A 15,095-nucleotide genomic window follows, 5' to 3' on the forward strand; every position below is an offset into this window, starting at 1 on the left:
ATTAAAGTCTTGAGACTGGCTAGGCCACTCCAGGACCTTAATGTGCTTCTTCTTGAGCCACTCCTTTGTTGCCTTGGCCGTGTGTTTTGGATCATTGTCATGCTGGAATACCCATCCTCGACCCATTTTCAATGCCCTGGCTGAGGGAAAGAGGTGCTCACCCAAGATTTGACGATACATGGTCCCGTCCATCATCCCTTCGATGCGGTGAAGGCATCCTGTCCCCTTAGCAGAAAAACACCCCCAAAGCATAATATGTCCCCCTCCATGTTCCTTCAGATATTCTCTCCCTGCTCTCTTGCTCCTAATTTTTGATTGGATGGCACAAGCACCTTTGTTTATTAAGATGCAGCTGAGAAGCGCATTTTAACTTCCAGGGAGTGATGTGAAGTACTCAGATGATGGGGCAACATGTTCCTCTCCTACTCATGGTGTGGGGCTTGTTCCACACAGTACTGCATGCTTTGGCATCTTTCAGAGTGATTCCATGATCTGATACAGATGGGTAGCCGTGTTGGTCTGCCATAGTCAAAACAAAAAAAATTCCTTCCAGTAGCACCTTAAAGACCAACTAAGTTAGTTCTTGGTATGAGCTTTTGTGTGCATGCACACTTCTTCAGATACACAGTGTATCTGAAGAAGTGTGCATGCACACGAAAGCTCATACCAAGAACTAACTTAGTTGGTCTTTAAGGTGCTACTGGAAGGAATTTTTTTTGTTTTGACCATGATCTGATAGTTATGCCTTCTTCCTGCTGACGACTATTCTGTTTACTGCAGTTATTTAAAATAAAACTCTGTGCTTTTGTTCTAGAAAAAAAGATGCCGGAACTCACTATGAAGTTGTTAGAGTTAGTGCCACATTTTTAACCAGTGCTTTTCTTTCTAGAAAAGATAGGTGCTGCATAACCTTCAGTACCCTCAGAATAAATAAATCACGGCTTACACTTTGCCTTGGGGTGCTGACAGCAATATGTGGGGGATGGATTAACAGTTAATGTTACTACTGTACATACAAATGAGCAATCCCCTCCTGCCTTGTCTCCCAGAGCCAGAAGAGGCATGAAGAGAAGTTAGAGCTTCATGCAGGCACAGTCTCAGATTGCTTGGGGGAAACCTGGCGGAGTGGAACCCAGAAGTGTCTCTGCGGCTACCCCTCCAACTCTTCGCTTCCCTCTTCGTAGCTCTGCAGCTTCCCTCCCCTTCTCCCTCTCCCCCCCCCAGCCCTCTCTCGCGAGACTTCGCGCGCGAGGCCCGGCCCGGTTGCTGCCGCCGCCGCCGCCGCCACCTCTGCTCCGGTTTCCCTTGTGGGTCCGTCCGCCGCTTCGCGTCCGCATGGCGTCCGACTCCGACACGGAGGACCTCTTCTACGACGCGCCCGAGGATGTCGCCCAGCACGGAGGGAGCCCCTCGGCGTGAGTTAGGGAGGGAGGGAGGGAGGGAGGCGCCGCCTCGGGAGTACGCACGATCCGGATCGACTCCGGATCAGAGCCTCGATTAAGATGAAGCACGCTGAAGAAGCTGCCTGCCCCGCCAGAGACCCCCCAGCTCCTTTCGGTCCCTGCTTAATGGGGTTGCGTGGCGGGCGGGTAGCGGAGCAGGAGGGCGCACCTTTAATTCGGATTACGGCGAAGCGCTGCCTCTTCGCCCAGGCACCTCTCCCATTCTACTGTTCCTGCCTCTCCCGCCCACCTCCCTTTTCCTCCCCCTTGCAGCAGGGAAAGGGTGGGTGGTACTGCGCGCCCCGAAGCAAGCCTAATCCGAATCGAAGCCTTAATTCGGATTGCACCGAGCTGCTGCCCGTGGCCAGCCTGCTCTCCTCTCTTCTCTCACCATCCCCTTCTTTATAGTCTGGCTCTCAAAGGGAGACCAAGGCGTGAACCCGACAAGCCTAATTCGGATTTAAACTTCAGTGCAGATTGCACTAAACTGCTGCCATTGAGCAGCCAGCTCTCCTCCCTCTCGCCCCCCCGCCATTAGGTATTTGCTGCGTTGCTCTCCCTTTTCCTTTTGCATCCTTCCAGCACCGTTTCTGCTACCTCTCTCCCCTGGTTCTCCTGTTTGCACCTGTCCCTGCAACTGCAGCCCACCAGCACCCGAAAACCCAAATGTAAATAGAAGTGAACTGCAGAGTTGATTTAGGCAGGTAAAAACTTCAGACCAATAACCCCCCCCCCTCCCACAAAACTCCCAGCAGCTGGAGCAGCCAGCTCTTCCTCCTGGCTCTCCTTTTTATTTATTTACTGCATTTATATCCCACCTTTCCCTCCCAGGAGCTCGATGTTGTGTACATGGTTGTCCTCCTCCTCATTTGATCCTCACAACAGCCCTGCTAGGTAGGTTAGGCGGAGAGGCAGCGACAGCAACAAGGCCACCCAGTGAGCTTCATGGCCCAACACGACGTTTAAACACTGGTCTCCCACCACGGTTTCTTGGCTTCTTCAAACCTCTTCCTTACCTGACCCCCAATTCATTGTCCTGCCTTCCTGTCCTTGCTCATTACAACCTCATGTCACCCCCTTGGCCAGGTGGATCCATGTTCTCTTAGCATCATATTCTGTCCCAGGCATCCTGGGTCCATGGCAACCCTATCTCCCTCCCTTCTGGGCTGCTTTTTCCTGATTCGTGCCTTTGTGGACATGGCAGTCTAGCTCATGCCCCAGAGCTGGGGCTCCTTTTTTTCTGCCTTGTCCTTTTTATGAAGCTGCCTTCCTCCTTTTTCAAGCTTCCCTCTGTGTGTGTGGTGTTCTGCTGCCCCCTTTGCTGATTTGAGTTCCCAGTTTTCCTATCAAGGGGATGGCTGTGAGCTGGTCCAAGCAAGAAGGTTGCTGCATGCTGCCTTTCTGGCACCCAGCTGTCAGGAAAAACAAAACACACAAATCGCTGTCATTCTTCCTCTTCCGTTTTCTTAGCAGCAAGCCAATTGTAAGAGAAGGGTTGGGTCAAAAATCCCCTGTTCCTGAAAGGGTGTGTGATACTTTGGTAGGCAACATGTTAGAGCTGGGTGCTCAGCAGTCTGGCAGGTGGATTGTTTTGTGGGCCTGGTGGTGCTGCTGTTTGCCAGCAGCTTCTCTGCCTGCAGATGGTGCAGATTGGGGGGGGTGAGTTTGGTCTCTAGTTGCGGGATGGGTGTTGACACAGATGCAGGTCACGCACACCAGGACTGTCGTGTTGGCAAAGTTCGAAATGTTCCAGGCAGTGTAAACACCACACTTAACTTGGGACTGCTGTTGTCACTGTCATGCTCTCCCCTTCTGGTTCCATTTCTGAGGAGGGAGTGTTCACTTCCATGAATCAGATCTCGCTTCTGGGGGAAATCCTGAAGTCAGCAGATTTGTTTGCCAATGAAGGAGTTGTTCTTTAAAAAATAAAAACACAACAACGAATTGCATTTTTCAGTGCAGAACACACCCCTTCCTGCATTCTTCACAAGCCTACTTTTCCTGCAACAGATACTCTGACTATGGGCTCTCTTCCTCTACCCCTCCTCCATCCCAGGCTAGTAACAACCACCGAGATTCAGCTCTGCGAGTTGTAGGTGCTCTGCAACAGGTTGTCTCCTCTGTCCTGCAGAGGTGCAGTTGTGTGGCTCACAGAGTCTGTAACCTGAAGCGTATGTAACCCGAGGTACCACTGTATAGGTCTATCTTCAGCTCTTCCCATCTGGAGTTCAAAACATCTAGAGGGCTCCAGGTTGCTGAAGGCTCTGCTTAGGTCTTAGAAGCATCAGTGCAGGAAGTAACAGGTGGACTTAGAATTTCCATTGCTGCTTAAGATTAAAGGAGGGAGCAAACTTCAAAGTAGGCAGTTTCTTGGCGGGTTCAAGGATTTGGAAGTGACCAGTTCCCTCCCCACAATAACATCAGCCTGTTTTACTACAGCGTGTGAGTGTGTGTCTAAAATGAATGCAGAATCAAACTTCATAGATAAACTGTCTGTTTTCTGATAAAACAGTTGGATGCTTTCATGCTCTGGTGGAGATTATAATTCTGGGTTTTGAGGAGCAGCCCCCCAGTAACATAGCATAGCAGCTATTCTGTGGCTGCTTGTAGTATTCTATCTTTCTGTTTTTCACCAGCTGCAGACCTTAACCTTTCTTCACGTTATATTTCTGCCTCACTTTTCAGCCAAGACTGGTGCTCAAAGCTGCTGACAATTTAAACGTGTGCAGAACACAAAGTATAAGTGAAGATGTTTACAGAAGCCTCTTCTGCTTCCTGGTAGCTGATGTTATGGTACAATTCTCAGACACTTCTCTCTTGATCAGCTTTCCCTGGCCCATATGTTTTGAACTACAGATCCTATCAGCTGTGTTGGCTGGGGCTGATGGAGTTTCCAAAATTTCTGGAAAGCACCAGGCTGGGAAGTCTGATCCAGAGGAGCGTAAGTTGCTGCAGGAGCTGGTTGATGAAAAAGATACCAGCCATGGAATCAGCCTTTCCATGGACCCGTGGATCTGCCTTGTACTGAGTCAGGCCATTAATACATCTAGCTCAATATTGTGTTTGCAACTGGATGTAGTTTTCTAGAGAGGCTGTGAAATGAACACTGCTGCTGTACCACTGATTTGGGACCTCTTCCTCATGGGCGAGTTCCAAGCTATTCCTCCAGAGGCAGAAGGAACTGTTGATGGACTTTAGTGATTGGTTGGTGACCAGTATGCCAACCCAGATGAGTAGATCTTGTGAGTGATCCACAGAGTCTTCTAGTGGTTGGTGGCATTGTACAAGTTCCAGGAGGTGGAGAATGGCTCTAGGCGAAAGTCCCAGTCCACAGAAACAGTCTTCTTTCTGGTTGTCTTTGTTTGGAGTAGACTGTGCTTGTAAAAAGCCATGGACTCTGGGTGATCACCTAAAAAGATTTTGGGTTTGTCTGGTGTGTGTTTCTAAGCAGAAGAATGTTGGGTGTTCTGCTTTCAGGGTGTCAGTGCGGCACAAATAATCTAAAGTAGGTACACATAGACAAATATTCAAATAACAGGGTTTTTTCTGGGATAAAAGTGATTTATGGACCTGTTTAGAGTGCTGGAGTAGTCACGCAGAAATAGTCCATTTGGTTACAAGAGGAAGGCTGCAGGCTTAATTACCCTCCTTCATCAGTTGATATTTTTTAAGTCAGCCAGTTGCCTAGAAAAAGAGAGAGGGTGGAGGGGCTGTTTCACTCTTAAATTTCACATTTCATGCTGTGTGTTTAGCAAAGTGCATTAAGGTTTGTTTGTATTGCTGATTAAAAACTGCTGTCGCTGCAATCTTTTTGAAAGGCTCAGGTCTCCAACTCTTTATTTCAGATTTAAAAAAACAAAACACTGGCAAGCTGTTAATAAGTTCAGGGCAGGGCGAGAGAGGCTGCTTCAGGTCTCTCCCCCCCCCCCCCTTCATGTTGATTATGAATAATGATTAATTTGCCATTCCTGTTCTTGATTGCATGACATCAAACAGATACATCAAATACCGCATTTTTCGCTCTATAAGATGCATCAGACCATAAGACGCACCTAGTTTTTGGAGGAGGAAAACAAGAAAAAAAATATTCTGAATCACAGAAGCCAGAACAGCAAGAGGGATCTGGGTTCTGGGATAGCCTCTTGCTGTCTTGGCTTATGGGATAGCTGCCGAAGCCTCCCCTGGGCAGCGGGATGAAAGCTCCCCCCGCCCGGAAGAGGCTGCGCGCGGCTATCCCACAAGCCAGGACAGCAAGTGGGGCGCAGCGATCCCGCTTGCTGTCCTGGCTTGTGGGATAGTCGCACACAGCCTCTCCTGGGCAGCGGGAGGAAGGCTCCCGCAAGAGCCACGCTCCCTTTAAAGAGCATGCGGAGCGCATGTGCGGCTCTTTAAAGGGAGCACTGAGCAGAGCCTCCCGCCTGCATTTGCTCCATAAGACGCACACACATTTCCCCTTACATTTTAGGAGGGGGAAAGTGTGTCTTATAGAGCGAAAAATATGGTAGTTACTGTGGCTCTTGAATGGCATTTTGAGAAGGCCTTGAGGTTTTGCATTGTGCATGAGATTTGCTGGTTTTAAGAAAGGAGGGAGCTCCCCCACTATTTGCTCCCCTTAATAATATGTGACAGGAGAAGAGGGTGGAGGAAGATGGAAAGGTAGAGCCCACTGGGCTTCCTGGCATAAGAGGTGCGAGAGGTTCATGTCCCTACTCAGTGTGGCCGGGGGACTTCTTTCAGCATTAGCTTCCTTGGATTAATGGTTCCATTTATTTGCAGGTTGCTTTTCTATTGTGAACAGTATTCAAGGTGGCTAACAAATGAAGCAGTAGCTTGGAAACGTGTTGGCCTACAAATAGAGTGGCAGTAAGATGGTTTGTAGGAGCACCTGCTCTGCTGCAGGTTCCCCAAAGGCCCCAAGTTTCAATGCTTTTCATCTCCAGTCAAAAACATCTTGGTGGCTGGGATGGGCCTCTGTGGAAGAGCTGCTGCCAGTCAGAGTAGTCTTATACTAGGCTAGAGGCACCTGTGGTTTAAATCAGCAGAACAGAACAAAGTACTCGTGGCAAACCTGCCGAAAGGCCCAGGATATATATTTCTAGCCAGCAGCCTATGGGCTGCTGCAGCATTGAAGGCCGTAAACCAGGAAGTTTCTGCTGCAGAGGAAAGGTTGCAGCATTTAAGGAGTTTTTAGTTTAGAAAGAAGGTGAGTAGGAGGTGACATGATAGAAGCTTACAGAATTATGCATGGCATGGAGAGAATGGATAAAGAATCCCCCCCCCCCTCTCCCATAGCACTGGAATTCGTCGACATCCAGTGAGGCAGAAAGTTGGAAGATTCAGGACAGCTTTTTTTTTTAATGATTTATTCATGCAGCCCATAGTTCAGCCATGGAACTCTCTCTCACAGAAGGCAGTGATGGCCACCAACCTGGATGGCTTTAAAAGAGGATTGGACAAATTCATGGAGCATGAGGCTGGATCAGTGAGTATGCTCTGCCTCCACTGTTGGAAGCAGCCATGCTTCTGATTACCAGCTGCTGGAAACCACAGGAAGGGAGACTTGCTGTCATGGTCAGCCACTGTGAGAACAGGAGGCTGGACTAGATGGGGCATCCATCAGGGCTCCTCTTGCACTCTTAGTTTGGCTCTTCAGACCTCAGTAGCAGTGCACCACTGAGTGGGGGGTCTTTAGCAAAGCAAGCTGTCCACTTTGGGGGACTTGCATTTTGTCTCTCTCTTTTCCCAGCCTTCCAAGGATGAGTCCCCTTTCCCTTAATTCTTTTAGTTCCAAAAAGCACTCTGCAAACAACCAGCTATTTAAGCAACTCCTATTCCACCCCCTGTTGAGGTTTGCTGTGCACTACAAACGTCAGAGGCAGTTTTAATTTGGCTATTATGTGTAACATTCCAGACATCAAACGAAGCTTCTGATCAAAAGTTTGCTGTCTAGCTTTGTATCTAAGTCTGGAGAGTGCCTCTGTGTTTGTACGTATATGGTGCGTCAGCCTCAGTTGCTGAAAGGTGGTCACTGTCTCTAACAAGGCCCCGGGGCTGCCATGTACTGGCTAGAGAGGCATTGTCTGATTAAATTGTTACGTATTTTATAATGTTGCTCACCCTAACAATAATCTCTAAGTAGTTTACCTATGCGGTATTGCAAAATCTTTATTTGTCAATTTACCTTGAAATTAAGATGGGGGGGGGGCATGCGTTGCACTGTAATAACATGCCGCCAACAACAACAACAACAACAGTAATAATTTATTTATACCCCACCCATCTGGCTGAGTTTCCCCAGCTACTCTGGGCAGCTCCCAATTGAGTGTTAAAAACAGTACAGCATTAAATATTAAAAACTTCCCTAAACAGGGCTGCCTTCAGATGTCTTTTAAAGATAGGATAGCTGCTTATTTCCTTCACATCTGAAGGGAGGGTGTTCTACAGGGTGGGCGCCACTACCGAGAAGGCCCTCTGCCTGGTTCCCTGTAACTTCGCTTCTCGCAATGAGTGAACCGCCAGAAGGTCCTCGGAGCTGGACCTCAGTGTCCGGGCTGAACGATGGGGGTGGAGACGCTCCTTCAGGTATACAGGACCGAGGTCAGCACCTACACTTTGAGTTGTGCTCGGAAATGTACTGGGAGCCAATGCAGATCTCTCAGGACCAGTGTTATGTGGTCCTGGCGGCCACTCCCTGTCACCAGTCTAGCTGCCGCATTCTGGATTAATTGCAGTTTCAGAGTCACCTTCAAAGGTAGCTCCACGTAGAGTGCATTGCTGTAGTCCAAGCGGGAGATAACGAGCATGCACCACTCTGGCGAGACAGTCTACGGGCAGGTAGGGTCTTAGCCCACGTACCAGGTGGAGCTGGTAGACAGCTGCCCTGGACACAGAATTAACCTGCGCCTCCATGGGCAGCTGTGAGTCCAGAATGACTCCCAGGCTGTGCACCTGGTCCTTCAGGGGCACAGTTACCCCATTCAGGACCAGGGAATCTCCCACACCCGCCCTCCCTCTGTCCCATATAATACTGTGTTCCATTCCACACGTTTTTTTCAAAGTACTCTTTTTAAATGTTCTCAACTTGTGCTCCAGATAAAATTAGATTAAGTAAAGCGGGAAATGGTCAGAGAGCAAGGTAGCTATGGATGATAAGCCTTTGCAATTCACTTGTGTAATAAAAAATATTGTTCTTTGGATGAGCTGAGTGCTTTCTTCTGAGCATTTTTTTTTGGGGGGGGTGCAAAATCTGTCTGCCAGACAAATCAGTTGCTTGAACATTTACACATGTGCTGTGCTGCTAAGAACACTATTTAGTGTTTGCTGGGCTGTTGCATGTGGTCATTGCTTAAAGCATGATTTATAAAATTTAAAAATAAGTTAAAGATGGGTGAAAGGAGCCCTACTTCTATGTAGAATGTTCAGGCCTTTGTGGCAAGGGAGAGGGGTGTCTCCACATCCTCCCTGTGTTCTGTCTTTCCCTCGTGCAAGCATTCTCTCTGCTTCTGCTTGCCAGATTGCTTCAGAGCTGTTCCTTCCTGAATCCTCTCTGACCACCTTGCTGGCTTGCAAACAACCAGTGGGATCTTTGGCTTTCAAGAGGTTGCTGAACTACAGCTCCTATCAGCCAATGGGTGGGAGTTGTAGTTCAGCAACAACTGGAGGGCCAAAGCTTTCCCACACCTGGGCCGTAAGCCTGAGAAGAGGCCACCCCCTGAGCACACCCAGTCATGCCTCCCCAGCTTAGGCCATCTCTCTCTCTCTCCCTCTTTTTGCTTTCTCTTTCTCTCTCAGCTGAGGCAGCCTTGGGAAGTGTTTGTGCATTTGAGGGGGGCTGTGAGGGTGGCCTTTGGATTGCTTGTTGGCCCAGATTGGGGCGCTCTCCTTAGACTCCTTAGCTTTTGCTCCGTTTATGCAAACAGGAAATGTAGCTCCTGGTGGTACCTTCCCATTTTGACCTCAAAACATTTGCTGATCTTGGTGGAATCAGTGATGCTGGTTGCAAACCGTACCTTTGACAACAGAAGATGGGGAAGGAAGAATGGCAGTGAGTGAGGTCTGCTCTAGAGTGCAACAACAGGTGATCAGCACTACTTCACCCTGCAGGTGGAGAGGCACAGTTTTTGAATGCTCACCCACTGTATGCATGGCGGTGGGGCGGGGAGAGAAAACATCAGGGAGAGAGAGGTTCTAGCTCACCCTGTTTCCTGATGTGCTAGTTTTCTACTTGCCGAGAGTGTTTTACATAAGAGAGAATTCAAAAATGTGATTATGTGTACCTGCATGTGTACCTGCATTCTATTCTACTGTATGTGTGGAGCAGAGGCAGACTTCTTTCTTTCTTTCTTTCTTTCTTTCTTTCTTTCTTTCTTTCTTTCTTTCTCTGTCTTTGGTGTAGCCAATGTGATTCCCTCTAGGTGTTCCTGTCATCCATGCTAGCTGGGACTGGCGGGAACCCAGAAAGCTACCTTCTGCTGAGCCAGACCATTGGGGCATCTAGTTCAGCATCGTTGACTCTCAGCAGCTCTCCAGGGTTTCAGGCAGGGCAACTCTCCCAACCCTACTTGGAGATGATGGAGATTGAACCCACAACCTTCTGCATGCCAAGCAGGTGCTCTACCACTGAGCTGTGGCCCTTCCTCTGAACTCCCTATGGGAATTGGAGTCCAACATCTGGAGGGCAACACATTAGCTACCTCTTCTACCTAGGACCCTCGTACCTACGGGACCGCCTCTCCTGGTATGCCCCACGGAGGACCTTAAGGCCCACAAATAACAACACTTTGGAGGTCCCAAGCCGCAAGGTGGTTAGATTGGTCTCAACTAGGGCCAGGGCCTTTTGAGTACTGGCCCCAACTTGGTGGAATGCTCTTTCACAAGAGACTAAGGCCCTGCGGCACTTGACATCTCCACAGGGCCTGCAAGACAGAGCTGTTCCGCCTGGCCTTTGGTTTGGACTCAGTCTGACCCTTATGTTTCCCTCCCCTTATGGTTTTGATCTATGGGCTACTATTAAAATGAGGCTGCATTTTAAATTGTATTTTAACCCATATTTTAATAAATTGGTTCCCCCCATTATGTTTTATGGTAATTTTATTGGTGTTAGCTGCCCTGAGCCCAGGGAGGGTGGGGTATAAATAAAAAATTATTATTAATAATTATTATTATTATTCAGCCAATTACCACCATTTAAAATATAATAATAAATAGATGAATATTAGAATAAATGGTGCATAATATTCTCAGGCCAGCTTCAGGAGATGGTGGCAGGAGCTCCCTGGTCTGCTCAGCTTTGTGACAGCCCCTGTCCAAAGCCAGTTTTCAGTTTCAGTTCTGTGCTGTGCTTTACTTCCACCTTCTCAATTAACATAGAATCATAGAATTGCAGAGTTGGAAGGCAATGCAGGAATCTCAACTAGATCAGACATGACAAATGGCCACCCAGCCTCTGCTTAGAGGCTAGGAGAGTCCACTAAGAGTCCATCACCTTTCCATTGTCGAACAACTCTTACTGACAGAAAGGTCTTCCTGATATTCAGTCAGAATCTCCTTCCTTTTAACTTGGTTCGAGCCCAGCCCTCCGGAGCAGGAGAAAACAAGCTTGCTCCATCCTCCATGTGACAGCCCTTGAGATATTTGAAAATGGCTTGAACTTGATTCCCTCCAGATGTTGTTGGACTCCAGCTGCCATCAGCCCCAGCCAGCATGGTCAAGTGGTCAAGGAGGATGGGAGAGGCTGCAGTCCAGCAAGATCTGCAGGAAACCATCAGCTTTTTTAAAGATTCTCATTTTTCACATCCACCTTGCTGTTCAGAACTGGAATCTCTGCTGATTTTAGCTGCAGTATTGGAGTGCGGTAAACAAAATTGCTGCCCCAAAGCTCTTTAGGGAACCTCCCCCCCCCCCATTTCTTCTTCCCTTCAACTGCTGGCTTTGTGGTGCTGCATAGTCGAATCCTCTTATTACAAGGTTTTTGTGGTGAGTGAGCAGCTCCTTCAGGCCCTCAAATGCAGCCATCTGCTGTTCAAGTCAACCTGCCAGTTCCTAGGCCTGCTCAGGAACATCTGCCCCATAGCAGTCTCATTGAGGGTGCCAAGTGTGTGTTTTGTTGTCTTAAATCTGTGTTTTAGACAGAGATACATTATGTAAGATTTTAAACACCTTTGACAAAGCACTTCGACAAAGAAAATTTCTTGCAAAATGTAAGGGTTGCCCATAATACATTATGGGTGTCGTGGTTAGAGTGTCTGGCTAGGAGCTGGGAGACCAAAGTTCAAATCCCTGCTCTGCCACGAAACTCACTGGGTGGCCTTGGACCAGTCACTGCCTCTCAGTTACTAGCCCACCTCACAAGCTTGTTGTGGGGATTAAATAAGAAAGCAGGAGAGACTTCCGGGTTAGCGCCTCCGGCAATGGCAGATTTCCTCTGATCGGGAGGAATCCGCTTTGTGGAAACTAGGGTTTGGACCGCTACGGCGAGGTGGAGACCCACTAAAAACCACAGGCGGGAGAAGCCTGTGGATGTGGGATTCGGCTGGCACCTTTGGCGCCTCCCCTACTCACGGGGAAACCCGGTTTCGGGGATCCGGAGCGACGTGGGGTGAGCGGCGCGGTGCTTCGAATCGACTGCTCTTTCCACGGAGTGAAGCTGCATTGCTGTTGCCGGAGAGCGCTGACTTTTTCCTGTGGACAATTGGACTTTAAACAACTACCCGTGAGTAGAACGGAAAATTGGATTACTAAACATCTTAATTTGGCACCGAAGCGGGAAGGTTCTAAACAGGAAGTCCGCCTTCCGCTTTTGTAAATAGATTGAAGCAAAGACGTTGCAAGCTAAAGTCTGGAAAGTTTTCTTTTTGTAAAGGATTATATCTTCATCGGCTAAAACTACTAAACCCCCCTTGGAAGCAGGAGAAGAGGGGGGAAATCTTAGATTGTTTAAGCCTGCAGGGGAGAGAGTAAAAAAAGATAAATTTCTACCGTCTTGAACCTGGGAACGGGCTGCCAAAAAGACAGACGTTTTGGGAAAGTTCATTGACTGTGAATAAAACGTACATTGACAGATAGTTAAATAAGAGAAACATATTGATTCCAATGTTTCCTTTTGCACCTAAAAGGAACAAAATATTTGAAAAACGAAAGTAATTTTGTTGCTGGATCTGCTTTTAAAAGGACGGATACAAATAGAAATTGTTTCCCCTAGAGGGAGCCTTTGAAACTGTTGTTGGAGTGGACCTGGGGAACTCTACAGCTGTAGAGATTAAAGATCGTGAGAACTAGACACTGACCTTGAACAAGAATGTGGACAGAAGAAGCCTTAGTGATTGCTTTTTGCAAAACAAGTGCCTTATTGGAACAGCTTCATGAGAAGATGGATTTGATGACTACTGCAATTGATAATTTTGGACAAACAGTGAACACCTATATAGAACCTTCTCAGGAACCGACCCAGGAATCTGCTTTGACAGGGCAAGCTGCGGAGAAGATAAAGGAGGAGGTTGTTGTCGAACCTCAAGTAATACAAGTGGAGAGAGCCGCGGCCTTGCAGGAACATAAGCTGTTGTTTCTGATGACCGAATCTGGAGTGAGCCAGACTTGGAGAGATGGAGTCCCGTTTGGACTGGAGATGGGAAGTTGGATAGATCCCCCTATGCAGGGATGTTCTGGCTTCTGGGATCTGGCTTTGGGCCAGGGGGAGACTGGAGTTGTGGGGGCCTTTAACTTTGGAGGGACATTGAAACATGCTTTGAAATATCTTTTGGATTTTAGTGTTGGCCATGGAGAATGGGCTGACCTGTCGAGAAGGGATAAAGACATTGTTAGGTTGGAGTTTCCCCAAGATCTACTCCTCAGTGACAAAGGAAGGAAATTAAGAACAAGACCAGCAGAAGACAAAGTAAAGTGCAGGTATAAATATGAAGAAGATCTGCAGAAGGGACATGGAAAAGAGTTAAGAGCCTCGGACAGAAGATCACCAGGTTGATGGACTAGATGGAATAGATAGAAAGGACTGACAGAACCCGAGACCAGGAAGAAGAGACGGTGGATGAAGATTGGAAGATAGTTTAAAAATTTATTTAGAGAAATATTGTAAAAATAATGAGTGTTAGAAAAATGCTGGAAGGAAACTATTTGGCTTTAGTAGAATGCTATAAGGAGTTATGTACAAATAAGTTTTAGGTTTTAGGGGTTTTTATGGTAAGATAAGGTTAAAATAAATTAAGATAACTAAAGGACAGAATATAGTGAAAGATGGAAAGGATTTGCTGAGATAATTAATAATTAGAATACAAAAAAGGGAGGTGTGAGGAGGTCGATGAAACAAGTTAGTGAAAGACAAAGATATGGGAATATTGGATTTGTTTTTAATTCTTTTTTTTGTGTTTTTGTTTTTGGTTCTGATGTATTGTGTGTTTTGTACTCTTCTTTCCTTTTATTGACTTGTATTGTTTAATATCTTTTTTCTCTTTTTCTTTTTTCTTTTTTTCTGTAATTTTAAATTCTCAATAAATATCATTTTTTAAAAAATAAAAAATAAGAAAGCAGGAGAGGCATGTACACCTCCTCCTCCTCTTTGAAGAGAATGGTATGATATGATTTTCTGTTCCTCTCCAAATGTATTGCTTGCCCATCTTCACATGCACACGTGATTCTATTCATGATAGCCAGGTGCCATAAATTTGATAAACTGTTTTTTTAAATATAAATATTTCCAATATCTTTTTGCAAATTAACATTTTTGCTGCTACACAATAACTACGCCTCTTTCCTTTGAAGCTTGTTGCCTCCAAATATGTTAATAGCCTGTCCTTAGATTGCAAATAGGTTGGAAAAGCCTCTCTAAGTTTCAGTGTATTTCTTAACCCCCTTCCCTCCAGCCTTCTAATGTAAGTCCACCAGCTGGGAATAAAGCTGCCTGTCTCCTAACTGCACTTCCAACATACTTCAGTGATGCTGCTATAAATTAGGCAGAGAGTCTGCTTCCTGTATTTAGACAGAGAAGCAGCAACATAGAGGTGGATGGGGGGAACGCTTTTAAGAAATGACCCTGATGCAGCCCCTCAACCTAGTGCCCTCCAGATGTTTGGAGCCTTCAACTCCCCATCAGTCTCACTCAGCACAACCATGGGGAAGACAAGAAAGTGAAACTTTCTTAGGGGATCATTCTGAAGAACAGTCACTCTGCATCATCCACCTTGCCCAGTATTCTGTTTCCGTTAGTGCCCATCTCCAAATGCTTTAGAGCAGCCTTCACCAACCTGGTGCCCTCCAGAGGTTTTGGACTGCAGTGCCCATCAGCCCCTCCCAGCAGTGGCAGTTGTAGTCTGGAGGGTGCTAGATCAGCGACGGCTGGATCTTCTGCTGTTGGATTCCTGTTGAAAAGGAGCTTGCAGCAGGAGAGATGGGGAGTGGGTTCTAAAGGTTCTCTTAGCTGTTTTCCAGTGAGCTTCCTGCCTCATGTTTTCCAAACATACACAGCATAGGGATGTGTCACGTCAGAAGGGACACGTGTGTGCATTTACGTGCGCGCGTGCCCACACACACACACATAGAGAAGGGAGTTGGTCTTTCAAAACTTAGAACATGAGAACATAACCCTTCTTATCAAACAGGTTCCCCTGCCCATCCCCTTCACCCAAACCACAGATTCCTAAG

The 15,095-nt window shown here is 47.1% G+C and overlaps 1 protein-coding gene across 1 annotated transcript in view; it reads left to right on the forward strand.

The window, feature by feature from the left end:
• The first annotated feature begins 1,235 nt into the window (after positions 1-1,235).
• The window catches only part of WDR44 (WD repeat domain 44), a 45,481-nt gene continuing 31,621 nt past the window's right edge, over positions 1,236-15,095 (forward strand). Inside the window, exon 1 of the mRNA XM_028714305.2 lies at positions 1,236-1,415. Coding sequence (XP_028570138.2) covers positions 1,336-1,415 — 80 coding nt within the window. The 5' untranslated portion in view covers positions 1,236-1,335. The remainder of the gene's footprint in view (positions 1,416-15,095) is intronic.

Source organism: Podarcis muralis, chromosome Z (genome assembly GCF_964188315.1).
Source record: "Podarcis muralis chromosome Z, rPodMur119.hap1.1, whole genome shotgun sequence".
NCBI classification, from domain to species: Eukaryota; Metazoa; Chordata; class Lepidosauria; order Squamata; family Lacertidae; genus Podarcis; species Podarcis muralis.